At 43.0% G+C, this 25,873-nt stretch overlaps 2 protein-coding genes across 5 annotated transcripts; both read left to right on the top strand.

The window, feature by feature from the left end:
• The first annotated feature begins 56 nt into the window (after nucleotides 1-56).
• Nucleotides 57-25,109, top strand: TMEM217 (transmembrane protein 217). Of its 2 annotated transcripts, none has more exons than XM_081520567.1 (3): nucleotides 57-140; nucleotides 19,089-19,764; nucleotides 24,283-25,109. In XM_081520567.1, exons 2-3 carry the CDS (start codon nucleotides 19,194-19,196, stop codon nucleotides 24,312-24,314), a joined length of 603 nt encoding a protein of 200 aa, XP_081376693.1. In that variant the 5' UTR covers nucleotides 57-140; nucleotides 19,089-19,193; the 3' UTR covers nucleotides 24,315-25,109. The 2 variants fall into 2 exon arrangements, with proteins under 2 accessions (XP_081376693.1, XP_081376694.1); XM_081520568.1 differs by lacking the exon at nucleotides 24,283-25,109 and adding an exon at nucleotides 19,993-20,331.
• Nucleotides 57-25,109, top strand: TMEM217B (transmembrane protein 217B). Of its 3 annotated transcripts, none has more exons than XM_081520571.1 (3): nucleotides 57-140; nucleotides 19,183-19,764; nucleotides 24,283-25,109. In XM_081520571.1, the coding sequence occupies exon 3, from the start codon at nucleotides 24,311-24,313 to the stop codon at nucleotides 24,863-24,865; it is 555 nt and encodes a 184-aa protein (XP_081376697.1). In that variant the 5' UTR covers nucleotides 57-140; nucleotides 19,183-19,764; nucleotides 24,283-24,310; the 3' UTR covers nucleotides 24,866-25,109. The 3 variants fall into 3 exon arrangements, with proteins under 3 accessions (XP_081376697.1, XP_081376696.1, XP_081376695.1); XM_081520570.1 differs by having other exon boundaries at nucleotides 19,089-19,764; XM_081520569.1 differs by lacking the exon at nucleotides 19,183-19,764.
• Nucleotides 25,110-25,873: the final 764 nt, after the last annotated feature.

Below are 25,873 nucleotides of genomic sequence, written 5' to 3'. Positions count from 1 at the left end.
CGGAAGCCAGAATCCTGCAGGCCGCTGAAGCCGAACGGTGACGTCAGGGGCTGGGCACACAGGTGAACCGAGAAGGCGGAGCTTGGACTAGCTGGGAGGCGGGACTGAAAGTTCCTTCGCCCGGGCCGGGAAAGAAGCAGGTAAAGAAAGGGACCTATGGGAAGAAGGAGAAGGCGCTGTTTTCTTTGGGGGTAATGAGATTCTTGAGTCAAGTATTTTTTGAAAAGAGAAAGCATATATATTTATGTATAAAAATCTTTGACCTAAATATAAGGGCCCATGTATTGGTTGCTGCCCATTTTTAACATCTCCCAATTCAATGACACTCAGGTTATTATCCTCCCCACTCCCTTCGTTCCTTTCGGACTCTAATTTTTTCAATCGGTGGAGGAAAATCAATAACTGACCTGACGGTCCAGAGTTGCTAACTGTTCAACACAACACGTAACTAACGGTTGGTTCATAAGAGCATCTCTCTCCTCAGATAATTGATCCCTGTGAAAGGACTTGTGCCGTGCCTGAAATTCAGATGATCAAATCTCTGTTTCAACCAATAACCGTCACTTTCTGACCAAGAGAACCTAGATGCGGACAAACTGTTTAGGAAATATTCTTCTTTTATCTATCCAATTCAGAACGCCAACGGACATCCTTAATCCCTTATTAATCTATTATAAATCTTCACCCTTGATTTTATTTTCGATCTAGTTTTGACTCAGAATGAGATTTAATATTAGCATTTTGAATCCTTTGAAAGTCTTGTCAGTGTTTTTTGCCCTTTTTGAGTTTCTGTGCTGTATACCACAGGGATGGGGGGCCGGGAGAGGGCAGGAAGCACACCCTAGTCCACAGTAGTTTCTGTCCCATCAAAGGACTCTTGAAGTGGGATGATTGTTCCTCACCCCCTTCTCCTGGTTATTGCTAGCACAGTCCTTCCACATATTGGAAGGTCTAAAGGACCTTTTTTAATAGGCCCGCTAATGGCTTCTTTCTACATAGACATTACCCCCGTTTTTAAGCTGTTTTTGTCCCCTAATTTCACAATCATGAGATGGCATGAAAAGGGCTATTTAAATTTTCTCTGAATTTCTCATGTTTTTGTAAACGTTCATCTTATTTTGTCTCAGATATTCATATTTATAGACATAGCCTCCATCAAACAAAAGTCCCTCTATCCTTTTAATCATTTTAGTGGCCTTTCCTTGGCTGTTATTTTTCATAGGATGCAGTGACTAGCACTGCATACTGAGGTCCATGAGAGAGTTCCTGAGGTTTTTGTTGAAGCTGATGTTTTTATCATTATTCTGAAACCACCAGAACTTTTACTGGCATTTTGGATTTTACAAGAGCTGATGTCCTGAAGGAATAACGTACAGGAGCTTCTGATCCCTTTCCTTGGGGGCAGCTGGCAGTTCAGAGTTCATTATCTTAAAGTTGTCACCTAAATTGTCTCCTCCTATGTGAACTGCCTTAGACTTGTCCACAGGGCAAGTCATCTGCCACTTTCCAGCCTACTCATATAGCTTTAGAAATGTTCCAAGAGACACTCCCAATTGACTTGACATTTCACTATGTGGAAAGCAGAGTATAATTTGTGTACCTAGAAAAGTCTCAAAGTATTCCTTTTTCTTAATCATTTATGAAATGTTAAATAACACTGATTCCCAGAGGATGCTATTAACATTGTTCAACCCTGAGAAGCCATTAATATTCCTACTTTTTATTTTCTACTTCTAAGCCAGTTTCCTATCCAAGATTAAAAAAAAAAAAGTTGTCTAGTGATAACTTTTAAAATTGTCTTTGTTAGAGAAGTTGAAATCCTTGAGCCTTTTTCCACCACCACCACTGTGACCAACCAATTCTAAACCACCCACATCCTTACAGCAGCCTGCTAGCAGGCCTCTTTCTTCCACTCTGTCCCCTTAGAGTCTATTCCCCACACAGCAGAGGGGGAGAGAGAGAGCCTGTTAGAATGTTAGTCAGGTTATGTCACTCTGCTCAATACCCTGCAATGGCTCCATCTCACTTGGCATAAAATTCCAGCTCCTTAAAGACTCTCTGTGGTTTGGTTCCACTCTCTTCCTTGCTTAATCTGCTCCAGCCACACTTACTGGCTTTTTGCTGTTCAAGCATGTTCCTACCTCAACACTTTTGCATTAGCCACTGCCTCTGCTTGGGATTCTTTCCCCTCAAATATCTATTTTTCTTTAAAGTGTTACCCATACCTGCCATATTTTATACCTGTTTCTTGTCCTTCTCCATCCCCTAGAATGTAAATTCCACATTTCCAGAATGTAAGTGTAAGGCAAGGATTTTGTCAGTTCTGTCTCTGCCCTTCTCACCTAGAATAGTGCTTGGCACACAGTAGGTGCTTAATATTTGCTGAATAAGAGAATGAAGAGTATAAACTATTCTTGTCTTTTGGTTCTATGTTGTTCATGTGTGTTTTTTGTTGAAAAAGATGATAGAAACCATGTTTCTAATCCCTGGCAGGTGTGTCCGCCTTACCAAAGAGCCTATAAGCTTATTTATGCTCTTTGTTGAAAAACAGCCTTCCTTTCCTGGGAAAGAATGTCCTCTTCAGACCCTTTTGCAGCTTCAGAGGGATGAACCTGTACCTAAAATGATGAGGGACAGAGGTCATCCGCCTAGCCACCTGTCCATCAAAAGGTGACAGCAGTGGCAGCAAGACCACCCTCACACCAAACTTAAGGTGAAAATCATTGGTGTGAGGTTCCCAAGGGGTGCTTGGAGCACTTTTGGTAGAGACTCTTAGTGATACGCACTGACTGGTCCATTATACTGGTGCTTCTTATACTTGTATAAAAAAAGTTGATCTATTTTTGGTTGTGCTGGGTCTTCATTGCTGCACAGCAGGGGCTACTCTTTGTTGTGGTGTGATTGCTTCTCATTGCAGTAGTTTCTCTTGCTACAGAGCACAGGCTCTGGAGTGCCTGGACTCAGTAGATGTGGCCCAAGGGCTTAGCTGTCCCATGGCATGTAAGATTCTCTTGGACCTGTGTCCCCTGCATTAGCAGGTGGGTTCCTAACCACTGGACTACCAGGGAAGTCCCTCTCATACTTTAATGTACATGTGAGTCACCTGGAGATCATGTTACACATCTAGATTCTGATTTAGTAGGTCTTGGGTGGAACTTATGTGATAGAGGATGAGATGGTTGAATGGCATCATTGACTCAATGGACATGAGTTTGAGCAAACTCTGGGAGGTGGTGAAGGACAGGGAAGCCTTGCGTGCTGTAGTGCATGGAGTCGCAAAGAGTCGGAGATAACTGAGCAACTGAACAACAGCAACAGCTGCCTCCCAGGTGACCCTGATGCTTGTAGACCTCACTTTGGAGGCCTTCTGCTCATGGAACAGAGTGACCTATGATCCTTAAATTTATTTCAACTGTTCCCTCTTTAACTTCATCTTCATTCAGAAGAGAGTAAAACAACTTAGATTGCAGCAAAGTGGAGTTTGGAGCAAAGGGAATGAGCTATGTTTGGATTGTGTGTGGACTCAGAAGAAGTGAGCCTATCTCAATCCTTAAAGAAAGTTCCATGGAAGAGGTAAATCGTGAGTGGAGACACGCAGGGAAAGAAATAGACCCAAAGGACCTTTCAGAGTAGCAGCTCCAGAGAAAGATAAAAATCAAGAAAAAAAGCCTTTGGACCAAGTTCCAAAGAGATCACTAAAAGTGAAAGTGAAGTCACTCAGTCATGTCCAACTCTTTGCGACCCTATGGGCTGTAGCCCGCCAGGCTCCTCCATCATGGGATTTTCCAGGCAAGAATACTGGAGTGGGTTGCCGTTTCCTTCTCCAGGAGATCTTCCCAACCCAGGGATCGAACTCTGGTCTCCCACACTGCAGGCAGACTCTTCACCATCTGAGCCACCAGGGAATCCCAGAGATCACTAGCAGACTTGAATCTCAGCGTAGGAGTCGAGTGGACCCTGTGCTGAGAGAAGAATTAAGAAATGAGAGCAAGAAGCAGCCCTCACAATGTACTGCAGAAAGTTGGACCCCCAAAGGAATGGTGAAGTCAAACTGGGGTCTAACAGCAAAAAGGCTTTTCCAGCACTTAAACAACCACTGAGTCAACTGAGAGAGATCAGTTATGTCAAGGAAGGCAAAAGGCTAAGCAAAAAGACTGAAGAAGCAAGAGGCTATAGGAGTAAAGAAAGAGAGAGTCTGAAGGGGTGGGAGGAAGATAAAGTATTTCTTTCCTATGAATTTATTCTAAGAAAGTCAGTTAAAAAGAGGGAGGGGAAAAGCTCTGTATACAATGGTGTCCTTTGCCTTGTAACCAATAACGAACAGGGTAAATCAAAAGATTACAAAGGTTTAAACATGAGAAGGTGGTTATACAAATTATGGCGTGTGGTTTGTAAGCTTGAACCAGGCTAGGTCATTAAATCATGCAAATTTGCATGCTACATAGCGCATCAAAAAGGTTTCTGAAGTGATGTCCAGCAGGGAAAAGGCAGAATGCAAAAAAATCTTTGCCTGATTTCAATAAAACTACATTTGACTCTTTTGTCAAAGAGAAGAAAACATGGAAAATTTTAGCAAGTTTTGTTAGTAGAATTATGCATCTTTTTATTTCTAGAATTCTTCTCTAATGCTACCATATTTATATCATTATAAAATATATGTCATATAATAAATTAGGGGATGTTGAGACTTCCTTGGCAGTCCAGTGGTTAAGACTCTGTGCTTCCACTGCAGCAGGTATGGGTTTGATCCCTGGTCAAGGAACTAAGATCCCACATCCCACATAGTGGGGCCAAAAAGTATAAGGAAGCAAGTAAATAAATAAGTTAGAGGGTGGCAGACTTTTTCTATTAAGGGCCAGGCTGTAAACAGTTTTCAGCTTTGCAAAATTAGCAAGGCTGTGTTCCAATAAAACTTCGTTTGTAACTACAAAAATTGGAATTCTATATGATTTTCCCAAGTTACAAAATATTCTTTCAATTTTTTCCAAATATTAAAATATGTAAAAACCATTCTTAGTTCACAGACCGTGCAAAAATACTGTACCAGATTTGGCTATGGGTGCAGTTTGCCAACCCTACAGTAAAGAATAAAGAATAAATAACATTTGAGAATAAGATTAAGAAACAAAAAAACCTTCCAAGTCCCCATTTTGCCCCTCCTTGATCCCATTCCCCTCTCTCTCTCTCCAGTGGAAACCACAAGCCACTCTCTTCCATGTTATACACTTTTACTATATATGCATGTATCTATAAACAACATGTTTTTCATGTTTTGAAACTTTATAAATAGCAAAACACTGTACATATGCTTCAGCAACTGGCTTTTTTCTCTCTGCATTCTGTTGATACAAGGAGCACTAGTTTGCTCATCTTAACTGCCCTATTGTGTTCCATAATGTAAATATTCCTCAATTGTCATCACCAGTTATTTCTATTTTAAGCTGTGCTCAATTAGCATTCTTTTACACATTACCATGTGCACAATTTTCTCTAGTGTGGTGTTTTTCAAAGGACAGTTTGTCAACTGTTACAGTGAGTTGAAATACATTTAAAAGTTGGAATCTTTAATGAAATAGAATAAATGGGGACATTTATACCTGATACACAAAATTGACAATGTTGTGTCAATTATATCTCAATTAAAAAAAAAAAGAATAGGATTAGAAAAGATCAGAGTGTTGCATGTAATAGGAAAAGGCATTATTGTGCAAAAAATTTTATTTACGCTTTTTACACACTTATACATATGTGCGTATGTACTTGATTGTAATGTAAAACATATATCTCAGTAAGAGATTGTTGTCACAAAGTTTGAAAAACCACTCCTTTAAGGTGCTGAGGGATACCCAGGAAAAACATGCTGGATCATAGAATATGCACAGTTTCTACATAACTGGATACTGAAAAATGCTCTGTAAAATGGTTTTTCCAATTTATACTGGTCCTCACAGCAATGGGTAAGAGTTACCATTGCTTCACATCTTCACCAGTAGTAGGTTTTTCTCATGGGATATTAAATATACAACATACACAAAAGATTGTATAACACTAATATGTATAGTTTGATGAATAATAGTAACATTTCCCTGAATGTCACCCACTCCCCATGCTATGCAACAGGACATCACCAGTATCTTAGATGCTTCTTGGGAGGCATCTTCCTATGGGCATTCTCCTGCCTTCAAGTGTAACCACTGTGCAGAATTTTGTATTAAACATTCTCTGTATATGTATATTTTTTACCTGTTTTTGTAACCTTAAATAATGTATTGTTGATATTAATGATTTAATCATATTGTATGGTATCCATTCTCCTGTTGCTTGCTTCTTTTAGACAACAGGATGGTTTTGAGATTTACCCATGTTGATATAGCTATAACACCACTTACCTATGTTACTACCGGTGACTATTTAACCGTTCCAAGTTGACCTGCAGCCTGGTTGTAAGCCACTGGATTTTGCATCATTTCCACAGCTATTTGTAAGGCCTCCTCAGACAGCCGTTTTGCTTTTTTGCATTTCTTTTTCTTGGGGATGGTCTTGATTCCTGTCTCCTGTACAATGTCACGAACCTCCGTCCATAGTTCATTAGGCACTCTGTCTATCAGATCTAGTCCCTTAAATCTATTTCTTACTTCCACTATATAGTCATAAGGGATTTGATTTAAGTCATACCTGAATGGTCTAGTGGTTTTCTCCACTTTCTTCAATTTCATTTGAATGCAGAGTTCCAAAGAATAGCAAGGAGAGATAAGAAAGCCTTCCTCAGCAATCAATGCAAAGAAATAGAGGAAAACAATAGAATGGGAAAGACTAGAGATCTCTTCAAGAAAATTAGAGATACCAAGGGAACATTTCATGCAAAGATGGGCTCAATAAAAGACAGAAATGGTATGTACCTAACAGAAGCAGAAGATATTAAGAAGAGGTGGCAAGAATACACAGAAGAACTGTACAAAAAAGATCTCACGACCCAGATAATCACGATGGTGTGATCACTCACCTAGAGCCAGACATCCTGGAATGTGAAGTCAAGTGGGCCTTAGGAAGCATCACTATGAACAAAGCTAGTGGAGGTGATGGAATTCCAGTTAAGCTATTTCAAATCCTAAAAGATGATGCTGTGAAAGTGCTGCACTCAATATGCCAGCAAATTTGGAAAACTCAGCAGTGGCCACAGGACTGGAAAAGATCAGTTTTCATTCCAATCCCAAAGAAAGGCAATGCCAAAGAATGCTCAAACTACCGCACAGTTGCACTCATCTCACACGCTAGTAAAGTAATGCTTAAAATTCTCCAAGCCAGGCTTCAGCAATATGTGAACCATGAACTTCCAGATGTTCAAGCTGGTTTTAGAAAAGGCAGAGGAACCAGAGATCAAATTGCCAACATCCGCTGGATCATCGAAAAAGCAAGAGAGTACCAGAAAACCATCTATTTCTGCTTTATTGACTATGCCAAAGCCTTTGACTGTGTGGATCACCACAAACTGTGGAAAATTCTGAAAGAGATGGGAATACCAGACCACCTGACCTGCCTCTTGAGAAACCTGTATGCAGGTCAGGAAGCAACAGTTACAACTGGACATGGAACAACAGACTGGTTCCAAATAGGAAAAGGAGTACGTCAAGGCTGTATATTGTCACCCTGCTTATTTAACTTCTATGCAGAGTACATCATGAGAAACGCTAGGCTGGAGGAAGCACAAGCTGGAATCAAGATTGCCAGGAGAAATATCAATAACCTCAGAGATGCAGATGACACAACCCTTATGGCAGAAAGTGAAGAAGAACTAAAGAGCCTCTTGATGAAAATGAAAGAGGAGAGTGAAAAGGCTGGCTTAAAGCTCAACATTCAGAAAACTAAGATCATGGCATCTAGTCCCATCACTTCATGGGAAATAGATGGGGAAACAGTGGAAACAGTGTCAGACTTTATTTTTTGGGGCTCCAAAATCACTGCAGATGGTGATTGCAGCCATGAAATTAAAAGACGCTTATTCCTTGGAAGGAAAGTTATGACCGACCTAGACAGCATATTGAAAAGCAGAGACATTACTTTCTCAACAAAGGTCCGTCTAGTCAAGGCTATGGTTTTTCCAGTAGTCATGTATGGATGTGAGAGTTGGACGGTGAATAAAGCTGAGCGCCAAAGAATTGATAGTTTTGAACTGTGGTGTTGGAGAAGACCCTTGAGAGTCCCTTGGACAGCAAGGAGATCCAACCAGTCCATCCTAAAAGAGATCAGTCCTGGGTGTTCATTGGTAGAACTGATGTTGAAGCTGAAACTCCAATACTTTGGCCACCTCATGCGAAGAGCTGACTCATTTGAAAAGATCCTGATGCTGGGAAAGATTGAAGGCAGGAGGAGAAGGGGATGACAGAAGATGAGGTGGTTGGATGGCATCACCGACTCAATGGACATGGGTTTGGGTGAACTCCAGGAGTTGGTGATGGACAGGGAGGCCTGGCATGCTGTGGTTCATGAGGTCACAAGGAATCTGACATGACTGAGCAACTGAACTGAACTTTGCATCATTAGGGTGGCCATAACTAATTATTACAAAGTGAAATGGAAAAAAAGTAGAATGGGAAAGAGAGCTGGGAGTACCCTTTCAAGAAGCTTAGCTGTGGGGAATCCCTGGCAGTCCCATGGTTAGGGCTCAGCACTCTCAGTGCCAAGGACTGTGTTCAGTCCCTAGTTTAGAAACTAAGACCCCATAAGCAGTGCAGTGTGGCAAAAACAAACAAACAAATGAAAAGCAGCTTAGCTGTGAAGAGATTGAGAGGCTAGTTTCCTCCTCTTCCTCCCCCTCATCATTGTTGTTCTGTTGTAGTTCTTTAGATGCTTATAATATAAACCCCTTCCCTCTGTATGGAGAATTTTTCACTCTATGAAACCTTGTGGGAAGCAGAACCCACCTACCAGTATTGTAGCTAAAAATGGCAGGTACTTACTTTCCCATCCTTTCTTGTGAACTAAGTCAAGTGCACATGTCATAGGCTCTGCTAATGAAATTTTCCCAAAGTATACTTTGAATCAGGAGGAGCTTATGGTGCAAAGAAAAAAGAGAACAAGAGAATTCATTCTTGGTGAGTGGTACCAGTTGTGACAGCAACACCCAACTTAAGGGAAAAGCTCTGGCAGCAGCAATACCTAGAGTCTTGTGCCAGAAGGCCTCTCAGTGTAACTTTGGCATCAGATGCTCACCACTGGCAGCAGCAGTGTCTTCAGTGGCCCAGCTCTGTGGCATGATATTGGCTGCCGTCCTGTAAGCAAAACCTCTGAATGTGGTGTGATAGATGATGGTATTAATGCCCCAATTCTTCACCTTTCCCTGCATCTGTGTTCTCTTGTGGGACCTTCTCATTCTAACTCTGGACTCAGTCTTGTGACTTGCTGTGATCAAGGGATTTTAGCCAGCATTATACAAGCAGAGGGCTTCCCATGTGGCACTAGTGGTAAAGAACCTGCAGGCCAGTGCAGGAGACATAAGAGACTTGGGTTCAGGTCTGGGATCAGTAAGATCCCCTGCAGGGGGAAATGGCAATCCACTCCAGTATTGTTGCTTGGAGATTCCCATGGACAGTGAGCCTGGTGGGCTGCAGTCCATAAGGTTGCAAAGAGTCGAACTTGACTGAAGTGACTTAGCGTGCATGCACGCATACAAGCAGAAGCTTGGACAACATTCATGTGGCTGCACTTGCTCTCTGTTTTAGTCTGTGTGCGATTATATAACAAAATTCTACAGACTGAGTGGCTTGTAAACAAGAGGTGTTTGTTTCTCACATTTCTGGAGGCTGGAAGTCTAAGATCAGAGTGCCATCATGGCCTGGTTTTGGCAAAGGCTGTCTTCTGGGTTGCAAACTGCCAACTTCTTGCCATGTCCTCACACAGAGGAAGGAGCAAGGGATCTCTCTGGGACTTGTTCATTCAGGAAGGCTCCACCCTCCTGACCTAATCAGTTCCCAAAGGCCCTACCATCTAATACCATCTCATTGGGCATTAGGTTGTCAACATATGAATTTGGGGAGAACAAAAGCATTCAGTCTGTAGCACCCTCACTGCTGGCCTCTGACATTGCAACATGTCTAGGCTAGCCTGTTGGATGATGAGAATCGCTTGGACCTAGGCCAAGTCTCTCTGAGTTATCCCAGCTGAGGCCATCCTAAGTCAGCCAACAGCCAGTTGACCCTCAGGCATATGAGTGAACTCAGCCAAAATCAACAAAACTGTCTAGTCAACCAACGGTTGACCCCAGATGTCAAGTGAGTCCAGCTGAAATCAGCCCAGTTCAGCCCAGCCCCAGAGAAACTGAACCTCACAGACTTGTGAACTAAGTACTGTTCATTGTTACACGCCACTGAGGTTTTGTGGTTATTTATGTAGCATTGTTGTGGCAGTAAATGACTGGCCCTTTGCACACATCTATGAGCTATGACTCTTCTGCTTAAATCAGCCAAGAGCCAGTATTTGTTGCTTGCCCTAACACCAAGACTGAATGTAAATGAGAGAGAAACACAGGGTCAAAGAAGAGATTGTTTGAGCTGGGAGAGACTTTGGCATGCTTACAGGCAAAGGATTGGAGGCAGTTGTGTTTATTAGGACATAAGTTCGGCTGCAAAATAACAGTGCTTTAACCATGCTAGAGGACTTCCCTGGTGGCTCAGCTGGTAAAGAACCCACCTACCAATGAAGGAGACACAAGAGACAAGGGTTCGTTCCCTGGGTTGGGAAGATCCCCTGGAAGAGGGCGTGGTTACCCACTCCAGTATTCTTGCCTGGATAATTCCATGGATGGGGTGCCTGGCAGGCTACAGTCCATGAGGTCTCAAAGAGTTGGACACGACTGAGCGTGCATGTGCACACACACACACACCCATGATTGAAGTTTATAGTTTCCCTCCGTCTCGTAAGAGCCTAAGGAAGAGTGGCAGGCCTGCTCTGTGAATCTTCAGAGGCCTAGATCCTTCTGTGTTTATCATGTCCTTGCCCAGTTGGTCCAAGATCACCCGCTACTCCCCCTACTCCATCCACATTTCAGCTGTTGGAAAGAGGGAAAGGAAAGACGACTATCTCCTTAATACGTGGTTGTGTGCATGCTTAGTCATGTCTGACTCTTCTCCACTTGATGGACCATAGCCCTCCAGGCTCCTCTGTCCGTGGGATTCTTCAGGCAAGAATACTGGGTTGCCACGCCCTCCTCCAGGGGATCTTGCCAACCCAGGGATCAAACCCATGTCTCCTGCATTGCAGGCGGATTCTTTACCCCTGAGCCACCAGGGAAGCTGGTCCCATTCATTGCTCCCCCTTTTAACTTATTCTCAGGAATTGGTCGTATGGCCACACTCAGCTGCCAGGGAGGCCAGGAAAGGCAAACCTTATTCTGGCCAACCATGTGTATATCTAAAAATCCTGCTTCTGTGGAAGAAGGGGAAAACAAATAATAATAGTTCTTGCCATGTCAGTGAGGAAGAAGGGATAATTAATGGAACAGGATCTCTGTGGTTGACTTATTAGCCATTTCCTTCCTCCTTCCTTGGAAAAGGGACTCATTTTTTTTTGGAGAGGTGGGGCAGCTGTGTTCCCAGTTGACATAAATCATGATATCTCTTAACCAGTTATGGCAATCCTACTGAGCTTGTCAGAAACTGATTTCCACAGCCTCCCCTGCAGTGTTGGGTGACCATGTGACCCAGCCCTGGCCAGTGAGCCAGGGAAAGAAGGCTGCTGGGGGGTTCTGGGAAGTGGTTTCCTTCCTATGAAAGAGACAAAGGCAGAGGAGAGCTTGTTGGTGCTCTCCTGCTTGTAGTACCCACGTGAGACTTCTGACCACAAAACAAAGGTCAAGAGAATCACAAACGCCAAACTACAGCCCTGACACCTTCTTGGAAATTCACATGACCTTGAGGGATGAGTATGAGCAAGCCAGGTGGAGAAGGGGAGGAAAGACATTGGAGGAAATGAGAGTATTACATACACAAGAAGGAATGCACAGAGATATTCCTGGAAAGTTGGACTGGAGTCAGATGGTGAGGACTTTGTAAGCAGCAGTGTGATTTATTGTCCGAATTGCCTCATTCATAGCTGGGGCTGGTTTCCTGTTTGTTGACTTATTTACCACAAAGCATGACAGTCATCCTCCTTTTGTAGGTTTAAGAGGACTGCCCATCTCTTCCCCTATTAGAGAGTTAAAATACTTTTGTTTTGGAAAATCTAGGCTCTCAAAGGCAGAGATCTTGATTATGTGGGTGGGTAGGGTATAGATCTGAAAAGATGAGTGAGCAGGGAATCACTTCCGACTCCAACAGCGAATGGCGTTTCCCTACCCTCGGAGAATGGAGAAGTGCCTAGTTCTGCCCACCTTGGGACCTGTGTTTGACCCTGGAGCAACAGGATGATTGATGGGTTGTCTGCGTGGACCCCAGGCTGGGGACTGAGCTGTGAGCCACAGCCTTTGGGGCTATGAGCAGTGGGACCACTGAGACTAGGACATCAAGCCTTTCACACTCTCACGTAACTGACCACACAGCCTGAAGTCCAGAGCCCTTCCATGAGATTCTAGAATTGGGCGAACCTAGGAATTCAACGTGACTCCATCAAGAGGAGAGAGAAAAACACATTGGGATAGAATTTCTCTCTAACTCCTTGAGGAAGATGACTGAGTCTGATTTTATATTATTTTTTAAAAATAAAAGAATAGGGGGATTGCCTGGTGGTTCAGTGGTAAAGAATCTGCCTGCCAATGCAAGAGACATGAGTTCAATCCCTGGTCCAGGAGGATCCCACATGCCACAGAGCAGCTAAGCCTGTGTGCCACAAATACTGAGCCTGTGCTCTAGGGCCTGGGAACCACAACTGCTGAGGCTGTGGGCCCTAGAGCCCGTCCACAACAAAAGAAGCCACCACAATGAGAAGCCTGTCCTCTGCAACTAGAGAGTAGCTCTCACTTGCCGCAACTAGAGGAAAGCCCACACAGCAACGAAGAGCCAGCATAGGCAAAAATAAACAAGTAAATAATTTAAAAATAATAATAATGAAACTGCTTTCTCGTACAAGAGTGTCCGATCATGATACAAATTCCTTCTGTGGCGTACAAAGCCAAGGGAGAGGGAATGAGAAGTGTTCCTAAATTATCTCAGCAGCTCTTTTTTTTTTTAAGTTGCTAGATTTATTTTAAAGAGAATACAGAAGATGTATCTCAAAGAACTCAGGCTCCTATATATGCAAAGTATCCATTTTCATTTTTTAAAATCTAATAAAACTGGCCTGATACTGCCAGGCTAGGAGGAAATCCAACCTCCATTATGACCAGAGCTCCTCTGGCCCTCAGGGATGACTCAGAATCCAGAGGTAGAACCTAGTGCCAGAAACAGGGGCCAACCTCTTACCCATGGCCATCATGGGGCTGCTGGCAGCTGCTTTGTGCAACCCACAGAACGGAGACTTGAAGCCCACCAGCCCCTGTTTCAAACCCCACATAAGGTGTAGGCATTTTTACTGAGGTGTTAAAAAAAAAAATTCTTGAGGGAATTCCTTGGCTGCCCAGTGGTTAGGACTCTGCGCTTTCACTGCTAAGGGTAAAGGTTTCCCAATCCATGATTGTGGAACTAAGATCCCACAAGCCGCGTGGCACAGCCAAAAAAAAAAAATTATGACAAGTATGTTCTAAACCAGGGATGTACATTTACTTTTGGTGGGAGAGTGAATTTGTAACAAGCATTTGGTGTTTTGCTTATACCTAGTATTTTTATAATTATATATGTATATGTATGTATATATATATATATATGTATATATATATACATATATATATATATATATGTATATATATATATATAGCTCTGGGACTTCCCTTCCTATACAGAGTATGCAGGTTTGATCCCTGATCAGAGAGCTAAGATCCCAATGCCTCATGCCAAAAAACCAAAACATAAAACAGAAGCATTATTGTAACAAATTCAATAAAGACTTTTTGAAAAACTGGTTCACAGGGACTTCCTGGTGATCCTTGCAGCGCTGGGGACTCGGGTTCAGTCCCTGGTCGGGGAGCTAGGATCCCACATGCTTCAGAGCAACTGCGCCTGAACGCCACAGCTGTCAAGGCGGCACGTCTCAGTGAAGGACCTTGAAAGATGCAATGGAGATTCCAAATGCCACAGCTAATGGTTCACATCAAAAAACAAAACAAAACAAAACCCTGTAATTGACACAGGTGACTTAGGCTCTTTTTCTTTTTTATTTATTTGGCTGCATTAGGTCTAAGTTGCGGCACGTGGGATCTAGTTCCCCGACCAGGTATGACCAGTTCCCAGCACTGGGAGCACGGAGTCTTAGCCACTGGACTGCCAGGGAAATCCACTTGATAATGTGCTCATTGCCATTGTTATTTCCCTGCCTCAACCCAATAATGCCAGAGATACAGCTGAAGGGAGCTGCTAGCAACATTTTCTGTTAGAATCACAAGTCAAATTGTGAAAGGAACTAAAAATATTGAGGGAATTCCTTGGCTGCCTAGTGGTTAGGACTCTGCGATTTCACTGCTAAGGGTAAAGGTTCAATCCCTGATTGGGGAGCTAAGAACTAAGATTCTCCAACTAAGAACTAAAGTTCTTACCATAATTGTGTAAGTCTAAGATATTATCAAATGCAAGATGCATTAATATTTCAGATATCATTGAGAGAAAAATACTATTAATTAAATTATGCCTTCATGCTTTCTTACCACTTTGTATTTTTATTTTCTACTTATCAAAATGATTTTAGACTTATTTATCTTTTATTTATTTTGGCTGCACCAAAGACCTGCATGAAAGGTCTTGGTTCCCTGACCAGGGATCAAACCCATGCCCACTATATTGGGAACGCAGAGTCTTAACTACTGGACTGCCAGGGAAGATAGTTTTAGACTTATTTAGATGTAGTTTTTTTTTTTTTTTACTCCACTGGGTCTCTGTTGCTTTCAAAGGGCTTTCTCCAGTTTGGGTGAGTGGGGGCTCCTCTTCATTGTCATGCACAGACTTCTCAATGTGAAGGCTTCTCTTGATGCAGAGCCCAGGCTCTAGGTGGGTGGGCTTCAGTGTCTATAGCTCACAGGCTCTAGAGTTTGGGCTCAGTAGTTGTGGAGCACGGCCTTAATTACTCCGTGGCATGTGGAATCTTCCTGGGCCAAGGATTGAACCCATGTGCCCTGGGTCGGCAGGTAGATTCTTATCCACTGAGCCACCAGGGAAGTCCCTAGACATAGATTTTTAAATCACATATTGATATTTATAAAAACATTCAACTTTAGAAGTAATCAATAAAATACAAAAAAAAAATGCTCTCTCAGTGTTGACATCCTTAGCGTATTTGCTTTTGTCCCCATGCCTGTTGCCTCATGGTAACAAAACAGCTGGTGAGGTTCTAGGCTTCATACCACATTCAAGCTAAGAAGAAAAAAAATGCAGAGATAGTGTTACCTAAAAACTAAGTTTGTTTCTTGGTGGGTGTCAAACCAATAGACACAACCAAGCCAAAGATCGGGAGAAAGAAGGATTTATTATTACTGGCAGCAAATAAGAACACTGGGGATCTTTTCCAAAGCACTGTCTCCCTGAACAGCGAATTGGGGAAGTTTTAAGCTCAGGGTACATGCATATTCATGAGAGGGCTTGAGCAGAGGAGAATTCAGCATAGAATTGGGGCCAAGGTTGACAGAGACCAAGCTTTAGTTGACCTAAACTAGACTTCTGTTAGCAAAGAAGAGGAAATGGGTAATGGGAAGGAAGCTGATGATATCTTCTGCAACACAACTTAATAAACAGTAGTTTTACATGCATAATAAATAGTAGTTACCTCTTGGCATAAAGCAAAAATGACAATAGCAAAAACTCTTATATAGTACAATGCTTACCATATTCCAAGCACTGTTCTGAATGTTTTAAATATATTAACTCATTTAAGCCTCACCTTATGAGGTAAATACTGTTATTATCCTTGTCTTATTTTAGTGTTTTTTAATCATACTTTATATGCTCATGGTTAGACTTATCATAATCTTTGGTGCATGACATAGCCCTAACTGATCCATGCATAACTCCTTTATTTACTTTAAAAATATTAGTTATTTTTAATAAAGTAACATTTACCCTCAAATCCTCTACCCAAAATAAAATTAGGATCTTGTCAGTAAATCAGATCTGACTATGTGATCTCCCCAGCCCATTTCAGTTCCTCCCCTGACCCAAGGTGATGGTCGTTTAGAATCCTAAGTTCATCATTCCTTTATTTTCCTTGTATAGTTTTATAGTTTTATTGCATCTATATACACAGTCCAAAAATTGTGTATGTATGTGTATAACATACCTATAGTTGCTTTTAACTGTATATCTTCTTTTGGTACTTTTTCACTTGCTATTACATTACTAAGATTCATTCTGATTGTTCTCTGTTGCTACAGTAATTCATTTTGGTGACTGCTTAACATCCCATCGTGTGAATATGTAACAGTTTATTCATCTTCAAACCATTTCTTACTGAAGTACCTATTACCTTCTTAGTGATTTTTTTTTTCTGGTTATCAACTGGACTAACTCTATCATATCCAGGATTGCTAAAGGCTTCATGTAATTTGAGCAGTTTTCTTCATCATTTTTAATCACTGCAAGAGATCTTGCAAGACTCGCAATGCTGCTTTGCAAATTATTCGCTTTGTGTCATCAGTTATTTACATTGGGCTCTCAGAGAGAAGCTGAACAATAAGGACTTGATTTGGTGGGCTTGGTGCACACGGAGAACCCTTAGTTTCAGCCTAGAGGAATGTTGCAGTGATAGGGGAAAATGGGGAACATCAGTTCATCGGTGAATATTCCCTTGTTATGATCACTTTTCCTTCCCCGGTCAGCCTGGCAAATGTGGAAGTTTGGATTTTGACCACTGAGATAACAAGAATCCCCTGCACCTCAGAAAATTCCCTAACACTCCTGACACAAAAGGTAGAATCCATTTCTCCTCCCTCTGAAAATGGCCCAGCCTTGGTGATTCACAAGAATAAAGTGCAGCATTATTTACAATAGCCAAGACATGGAAACAACCTAAATGCCCATCAACAGTTGACTAAGGAAAATGTGATGTATATATGATATATACATATGTATCATATATATAATGGAATACTGCTGCTGCTGCTAAGTCACTTCGGTCGTGTCCGACTCTGCACGACCCCACAGACGGCAGCCCACCAGGCTCCTCCATCCGTGGGATTCTCCAGGCAAGAATACTGGAGTGGGTTGCCATTTCCTTCTCCAGCGCATGAAAGGGAAAAGTGAAAGTAAAGTCGCTCAGTCGTGTCCGACTCTTAGCGACCCCATGGACTGTAGCCTACCAGGCTCCTCCGTCCATGGGATTTTCCAGGCAAGAGTATGGAGTGGGGTGCCATTGCCTTCTCCATAATGGAATACTATTCAGCCATAAAAAAGAATGAAATGATGCCATTTGCAGCTACATAAACAGACCTAAAGATTATCATACTAAGCAAAGTAAGTCAGACAGAGAAAGACAATACCATATGATATCACTTATGTGTGGAATCTAAAATATGACACAAATGACCCTAGCTACAAAACAGAAACAGACTCACAAACGTAGAGAACAGATTTTTGGTTGCCAAGGGGGAGAGTTGAATTGAGAGTTTGGGATGAGCAGATATAAACTATTCTATATAGGATGGATAAATAAGGTCCTACTGTATAGCACAGGGAACTCTATTCAATATCCTGTAATAAACCAAAATGGAAAAGAATATGAAAGAGAATATATATATACACACACACACATACACACATAACTGAATCACTTTGCTGTACACCAGAAACTACACAACATTGTAAATCAACTATATTTCAAGAAAAGAGAAAAGAACCGAGTACAATAGAAGCAACACTGTGCAGCTTCCAAGGCCAAGTTTAAACAAGGTGATACAGCTTCCCCTGGTTCACGCTTCTGGGGACATTCACTCTGGAGAAGCCAGTCAGCAAGAGGTGAAGAAACCCAAATGAATCCACACAAAGAGACCACATGAAAAGTCCTATATGGAGAGGGACTGAGACCCCCCCAACTGACGGCTGGCAGCAATTGCCAGACATGTGCGTGAACAAGTCTTCAAGGAGAGGTTCCCCCAAATTCATGAGTGGTGACAAGATCTCCTGGATGTGTCCCGTCCAAATTCCTCATCATGCACAGAGTTAAGCTAACCTCCAGAGTACTCCACACACAGAATCCACATGCATAGTAAATAGTTGTCTTATTTGTCTTATGCTACTAAGTTTTGGGGTAATTTGTTATGTTGTTGTTGTTTGGTTGCTGAGTTGTGTCTGACGCTTTGGCAACCCCATGGACTGTGGCCCACCAGGCTCCTCTGTCCATGGTATTTCCCAGGCAATGATACTAGAGTGGGTTGCCATTCCCTTCTCTAGTCAATGATACTAGAGTGGGTTGCCATTTCCTTCTCCAGGGGATCTTCCCAATACAGGGGTCCAACCCTCGTCTCCTACATTGGCAGGCAGGTTCTCTACTGCTGAGCCACCAGAGCAGCCCATAATTTGTTATGATAACTAGTAAAATTAGAGAAACAGAGAAAAGTAACCCGTACATCCAATTTTAAAGATGTGGGGACTTCCCTTGGTGATGCAGTAGTTGAGACTCTGAGCTCCCACTGCAGGGGGCATGAGTTCAGTCCCTGGTTAGGGAGCTTGGATCCTACAGGCTGTGTGACACAGCCGAAAAAGAGAAAACATGGACCAGGGATTGAAACTGTATGTCCTGCATTGGCAGGCAAATTCTTAACCACTGGCCCACCAGTGAAGTCCTAGGACTAAGCTAGATTTATTAAGCTAGATTTATTACTTAAAAGTTTTTTTAAATACTTCATGCAATTTGGGCTACAAATCTGTAAAAAGTTAGTTACAATGACAGTGTCTCAAGGCCATCAGCCTGGGACTGCATCATCCTTCCTCCCCACTCAAACTCCCAAACAATGTTAAACAGCCTCCTGTCTTCTCCAAGCTGTTACTGCCTGGTGTCCTTATTTCTCTCTATTGTTTCTGCAGGTGAATTGGGGGAAGGAGGCAGAAGCCCTGGGTAATGTACCACATTGGCAGGAATCAGAATTATCCCTGCCCCGGCCATTATTTGTCTTCACAGGAGATCTCAGCATGAAACAGCAGCACTGGTGTGGCATGACTGCCAAAATGGGCTCCCTGTTGTCAGGGGTCTTTACCATCACCGCCGTGGACTTGTACCTCATCTTCGAACAGAAGTACTTAAAGAGAAACAATTGCACTGAGCAAATGTCACAGATCAAGAACACAGGTATCCTGATAAAACTGTTCATCATCTGCTGGAGCCTGAATATCGTCTTCTTCCTATCTTTCATCACCATCCTCATCAGCTGCTTGCTCCTATACTCAGTGTACGCCCACATGTTCAGGGGCCTGATAATCTACATTGTTTGGATCTTTTTCTACGAGACTGTAAACATCGTGGTACAATGCCTTACCAATGATGATTCTTCCATTGGAGAGGTCAGAGTTATGCGCTGGTTTGGTCTGGTGTCCCGTATATGCATGCACTGTTTCTGGATGTTCTTTGTCATCACTTACGCCTACATGATCTACAAAAATAAAAGCCAGGGCAACATCATCTCCTACAACAGACGTATTTCTACCAGCAGTGGAGACTTCCCGCGCCGGAAATCCAAGATAATCAACTTTTCCCGCCGCTACAGTGAGTAACATGGCCCTGTTCCACGATGGCAGGTTCTCAGAGTAGCTCATTTTCCATCTCATTCACTTTTCAGCAAGTAGAGACTCTACTGCCACTCTTTTGGGGGAGATACGGTGAGAGAAGGGATTACCATCACAACTGGAACACCTTGCTTGTAGAGGATGTTTCATTAGAGGACATTGTTATTTATCAAGCTCTCCCTGACTTCCTCTTTCCTTTTCTTGTCAGTACCACCTTCTTGGTCAAGATGAAGAGAGGGAGGGGTGAGATGAAGCTGAACTTCAGTCTGGCAATCCTTTCATCTTGGTGTGTCTTCATCAGCCTTCAACCCACAGCTCTCTGATGTAACCCTAGAATAGGCAAACCTGTATTTATATCTCAGATTGTTGTAGCAAAAAATATATCGTTGGGGTCTTGAGGTGGTTTTTTGCTGTTTTTTCTCCCTGTGTCATCTATACTATATAATTCCAGATAAGTAAAAGAATAAAAATAGAGACAAATCATACTTCATTTCCTGTCTCGACCCCTCCGTCCTCTCCCCCAATAAAAACTGTCAAGGAGCACAAATGCACCTGTGATTAATCAAAAGCTATTTGTTAAACTCTTCTGTCTGTCACTGCGCAGGGTGCACTGTGTATATCTCCACTGCAGGAGGATACAAAAAAGTATAAGATATAATTCCTGACCTTGAGGATTTTGCAGTGTAGTGGGAGAGATTCAATCATGTTTATGTTTATGAATCGGTTAGCCAACCACATAAGATGGTACAAGATTACACATTATCACATATCAATAAACTTCACTTTGAGCTCAGGGGTCAGAAAATGTCAGAAGCAGTTTAAGCCAGGATGGAAGACACACTGAGGAAACCACTACTTCAAACATTATAGACATTATTTTAGAGGTTTACTAATAGCTTTCTCGAGGTATAATTGATATACAATATATAGCACAGGCTTCCCTGGTGGCTTAGATGGTAAAGAATCTGCCTGCAATGCAGGAGACCTGGGTTCAATCCCTAGTTTGGGAAGATCCCCTGGAAAAGGAAGTGGCAACCCACTCCAGTATTCTTGCCTGGAGAATCCCCATGAACAGAGGAGCCTGGAGGGCTGCAGTCCATGGGGTCGCAAAGAGTCGGACGTGACTGAGCAACTAAACCACAACCACAACAAATACGTGTTTAAAGAATACAACTTAATAAGTTTTGGCATAAGTATATCCCAGTGAAACCATCACCATAATTGAACACATGAGCATCTGTATCACCCCCAAAAGTTTCCTCTTTATCCCTATCTCCTGTCCCTTCCTGCACTACCACCCCCCACCCTGCCACCACAAAGCACTGATTTGCTGATTTTCTCTATATGTTAGTTTGTACTTCCTAGAACTTTACATAAATGGAATCATACAGTATATAATCATTTTTGCTTGACTTCTTTTGCTCAGCTGAAGCCCTTGAAGATTCATTCATGTCATTGTGTGTATTGGTAGTTCATTTTTTTTTAGTACTTATTTATTTGGCTGCCCTGAGTCTTGGTTGTGGCATGTGGGATCTTTAATTATGGCATGTGAACTCTTAGATGCTGGATATCGGATCTAATTCCCTGACCAGGGGTGGAACCCAGGCCCCCTGCGTTGGGAGCTTGGAGTCTTAGCCACTGAACCACTGGAGAAATCCCTATAGCTCTTTCTTTATTGCTGAGTAGTATGCCATGGCAAGACTGTACCACAGTTAATCCATTTGCTCACTGAAGAACATAGAATGGTTTGTAGTTTGGGGCAATTATGAATAAGAACAGTATAAACACTTGTGTATAAAACTTTGTGTGGACTTAAAATTTCATTCATCTTGAGTAAAGGTGGTGCTAGCGGTAAAGAACCCTCTGGCAATGCAGGAGATATTAGAGATGAGGGTTCAATCCCTGGGTCCAAAAGATCCTCTGGAGGAGAGCATGGAAACCCACTCCAGTATTCTTGCCTGGAGAATCCCATGGACAGAGGAGCTTGGCAGGTTACAGTCCATAGGGTAGCAAAGAGTCAGATATGATTGAAGCAATTTCAGTTCAGTCGTGCAGTTGAGTCCGACTCTTTGCGACCCCATGGACTGCAGCATGCCAGGCCTCCCTGTCCATCACCAACTCCCGGAGTTTACTCAAACTCATGTCCATCGAGTCGGTGATGCCATCCAACCAGATCATCCTCTGTCGTCCCCTTCTCCCGCCTTCAATCTTTCCCAGAATCGGTCTTGTCAAATGAGTCAGTTCTTCACATCAGGTGGCCAAAGTATTGGACTTGCAGGTTCAGCATCGCTTCTTCCAGTGAACACTCATGACTGATCTCCTTTAGGATGGACTGGTTGGATCTCCTTGCAGTCCAAGGGACTCTCAAGGGTCTTCTCCAACACCACAGTTCAAAAGCATCAATTCTTCGGCACTCAGCTTTCTTTACAGTCCAACTCTCACATCCATACATGACTACCGGAAAAACTATAGCTTTGACTCCACGAACCTTTGTTGGCAAAGTAATGTCTCTGCTTTTTAATATGCTGTCTAGGTTAGTCATAACTTTTCTTCCAAGGAGCAAGCGTCTTTTAATTTCATGGCTGCAGTCACCATCTGCAGTGATTTTGGAGCCCCCAAAAATAAAGTCAGCCACTGTTTGCACTGTTTCCCCATCTATTTGCCATGAAGTAATAGGACCAGATGCCATGATCTTAGTGTTCTGAATGTTGAGTTTTAAGACAACTTTTCCACTTTCACTTTCATCAAGAGGCTCTTTAGTTCTTCTTTACTTTCTGCCATAAGGGTGGTGTCATCTGCATATCTGAGGTTATTGATATTTCTCCCGGCAATCTTGATTCCAGCTTGTGCTTCATCCAGTCCAGCATTTCTCATGATGTGCTCTGCATATAAATTAAATAAGCAGGGTGACAATATACAGCCTTGACATACTCCTTTCCCGATTTGGAACCAGTTGTTCCAAATTGTTCCATGTCCAGTTCTAACTGTTGCTTCTTGACCTGCATACAGATTTCTCAGGAGGCAGATCAGGTGGTCTGGTATTCCCACCTCTTTCAGAATTTTTCAGTTTGTTGTGATCCATGCAGTCAAAGGTCTTGGCATAGTCAATAAAGCAGAAATAGATGGTTTTCTGGAACTCTGTTGCTTTTTCGATGATCCAACGGATGTTGACATTTTGATCTCTGGTTCCTCTGCCTTTTCTAAATCCAGCTTGAACATCTGGAATTTCACAGTTCATGTACTGTTGAAGCCTGGCTTGGAGAATTTTGAGCATTACTTTGCTATCGTGTGAGATGAGTGCAGTTGTGCAGTAGTTTGAGCATTCTTTGGCCTTGCCTTTCTTTGGGATCGGAATGAAAACTGACCTTTTCCAGTCCTGTGGCCACTGCTGAGTTTTCCAAATTTGCTGGCATATTGAGTGTAGCACTTTCACAGCATCATCTTTTAGGATTTGAAATAGCTCAACTGGAATTCCATCACTTCCACTAGCTTTGTTCGTAGAGATGCTTCCTAAGGCCCACTTGACTTCACATTCCAGGATGTCTGGCTCTAGGTGAGTGATCACACCATCGTGATAATCTGGGTCATGAAGATCTTTTTTGTATAGTTCTTCTGTGTATTCTTGCCACCTCTTCTTAATGTCTTCTGCTTCTATTAGGTCTATACCATTTCTGTCCTTTATAGAGCCCATCTTTGCATGAAATGTTCCCTTGGTATCTCTGATTTTCTTGAAGAGATCTCTAGTCTTTCCCATTCTATTGTTTTCCTCTATTTCTTTGCATTGATCACTGAGGAAGGCTTTCTTATCTCTCCTTGCTATTCTTTGGAACTCTGCGTTCAAATGGGTATATCTTTCCTTTTCTCCTTTGCCTTTCGCTTCTCTTCTTTTCATAGCTATTTGTAAGGCCTCCTCAGACAACCATTTTGCCTTTTTTGCATTTCTTTTTCTTGGGGATTGTCTTGATCACTGCCTCCTGTACAATGTCACAAACCTCCGTCCATAGTTCATCAGGAACTCTGTCTATCAGATCTAATCCCTTGAATCTATTTCTCACTTCCACTGTATAATCATAAGGGATTTGATTTAGGTCATACCTGAATGGTCTAGTGGTTTCCCTACTTCCTTCAATTTAAGTCTGGATTTGGCAATAAGGAGTTCGTGATCTGAGCCCCAGAGGAGCTTCCTAATTCCCACAAGCCTGACACCCAAAGGAGCACCCTTTGTGCCACCTTAAAGCACAGATGCCACTGGAACAGCAGAGCTACCTGAGAAGTATCCCAGGTCAATGATGCCCCCACTTCCCAAGGATGTGCTCACCTTTAGCTAGCGAGGCCAGCACCCATGTGACTCGACTTCCAGCCTGTTGCTTGTTGCTTGTTCGTCCATCCCTATTACTGTTAGCTCTTCCATTTACGTCTAGTGGCTTGAGGATTTGCCCCGGGGCCTGCTCTGCCATCTCATCGGGTCTCTCCACAATTTTTTTTTTCTTCCCTGCAGCCGATGTCTCTGGTAAAACAAGTATAAAATGAATGACAGGAAGTACTCGATTGTGATAGGCACCTTCTGTTTCCTCAACACTGTCCAGTTCCTCATCTTTGAATTGAATGAGACTGCCTTCTTTGACTACGAAGAGACGTTCGGCATCTACCAGAACACCAAGTCTGAGATGGTCTCTTGGATCGTGACCTACAAGAAAAACATCAGCATCGGCCTGTCCACCATCACCCTCCTGGTCTGCTCCTTGTTCCTCTACTGCATCCACACCAGCAACTACCTGGGCGTGCTCTGCTACGGCGTGTGGATTATCATCTATGAGCTGCTCAGCTTCTCCATTGTCCTGCTCACCAACGGGGCCATCAAAGGGCAGTTCAAGGAGCTGAGGTACCTGCACTTGACCTTCCAGATCTTGCGGATGCTCCTGTACTTGTTCTGCCTGCCCTTCGTCACCAAGTACGGATACTCCGTCTTCAAGGAGCCCAGGGCTGTAAGCAAGACTGGCCAACGCAGACGCTCTAGCCTCAGCACGGTCGACTCGTGGACACCCGTCGGGATGGGAAGCTTGTACTACAAGCTGAACTGAACCGTGCCGGTCAGAGGGAAGTGAGGGCAGCAGCACTCCCCAGCGGTGGCTCCCACTTCCCTGCCAGCCTCGGGTTGATTCTGCTTACCTTTTCAGGGTTGTTGAGTTTTAAGTGCTTAAGAATGGCTCTTGGGGGTGGGGGTGGAGGAAGGGAGGATTGCTTGGATCAATTATCATACATGTGTGTGTTTGTGACTTGTTTCAGCATTTAACTGTAGACCGCCTTTGTGCTTATTTAATCATCTCTCTGGTGTATGCTGTGGTCTCTCTCGGTACCCTGCTCTCTGCATAGCCTTAGTTTCTAACTTTTCTCTTATGGATTGCCCCACCGATGCCTAGTTCTGCTGAGTCGTTTATGAGCAGTGCTGCTCGATAGAAAAATCTGTGCTGATGGGACTGTTGGATATCAGTGCTGTCCACTGGTCACATGTGGCTATTGAGCACTTGGGACGTGGCTAGTAAGATCCAGGAATCAAATTTAAAATTTTATTCCACTTCAGTTAGTTTCCATTGCAAGAGCCATACGTGGCTGGCTTGTGGCCACCATATCAGGGATTTGCAGTAATCTGCAGCCTCATTTTACTCCTGAGTATAACCGTAGACCCCTTTTCCAGCTTCATGCATCACTCTGCTTTCCTCATGATGTTCAGAAAGCAGTTCTTTGTGTTGGTTCATAACATGGCAAGAAGAATCCCCATTTAAGAAAGTTCCATGATTTCTCAACTTAAGCACTGTTGACATCTTGGACTGGATAATTCTGTCTCATAGAGGGCTGTCCTGTGCATCGTAGGATGTCTAGCAGCCTCCCTAGCCTCCATCTACTAGATGCTGAAGCATCCCCCAGCCTTGTGACAAACAGAAGTATCACCAGGCATTCCCAAACATTCTCTGGTGGGGGGCAAAACTGCCCCCAGTTGACAACAAGTGTTTCAAGAAATGTACCCCAAGCCCGCCGAGAGCTTATGCCACTACTGTAATAGAGAGCATCTTTTACTGAGAGCTCTACGT

The sequence above is a fragment of the Giraffa tippelskirchi genome, chromosome 8 (assembly GCF_054371585.1).
Source record: "Giraffa tippelskirchi isolate mGirTip1 chromosome 8, T2T-mGirTip1v1.2.pri, whole genome shotgun sequence".
NCBI classification, from domain to species: Eukaryota; Metazoa; Chordata; class Mammalia; order Artiodactyla; family Giraffidae; genus Giraffa; species Giraffa tippelskirchi.
The sequence above is the reverse complement of the archived record's forward strand: the minus strand, read 5'-3'. Positions and strand labels throughout refer to the sequence as shown.

Coding starts and splice junctions, on each gene's coding strand:
- TMEM217 (XM_081520567.1), top strand. CDS start 19,194: ATGAAACAGCAGCACTGGTGTGGCATGACTGCCAAAATGGGCTCCCTG. Junction 19,765..24,282: donor CAACTTTTCCCGCCGCTACA/GTGAGTAACATG, acceptor TCTTCCCTGCAG/CCGATGTCTCTGGTAAAACA.
- TMEM217B (XM_081520569.1), top strand. CDS start 24,311: ATGAATGACAGGAAGTACTCGATTGTGATAGGCACCTTCTGTTTCCTC.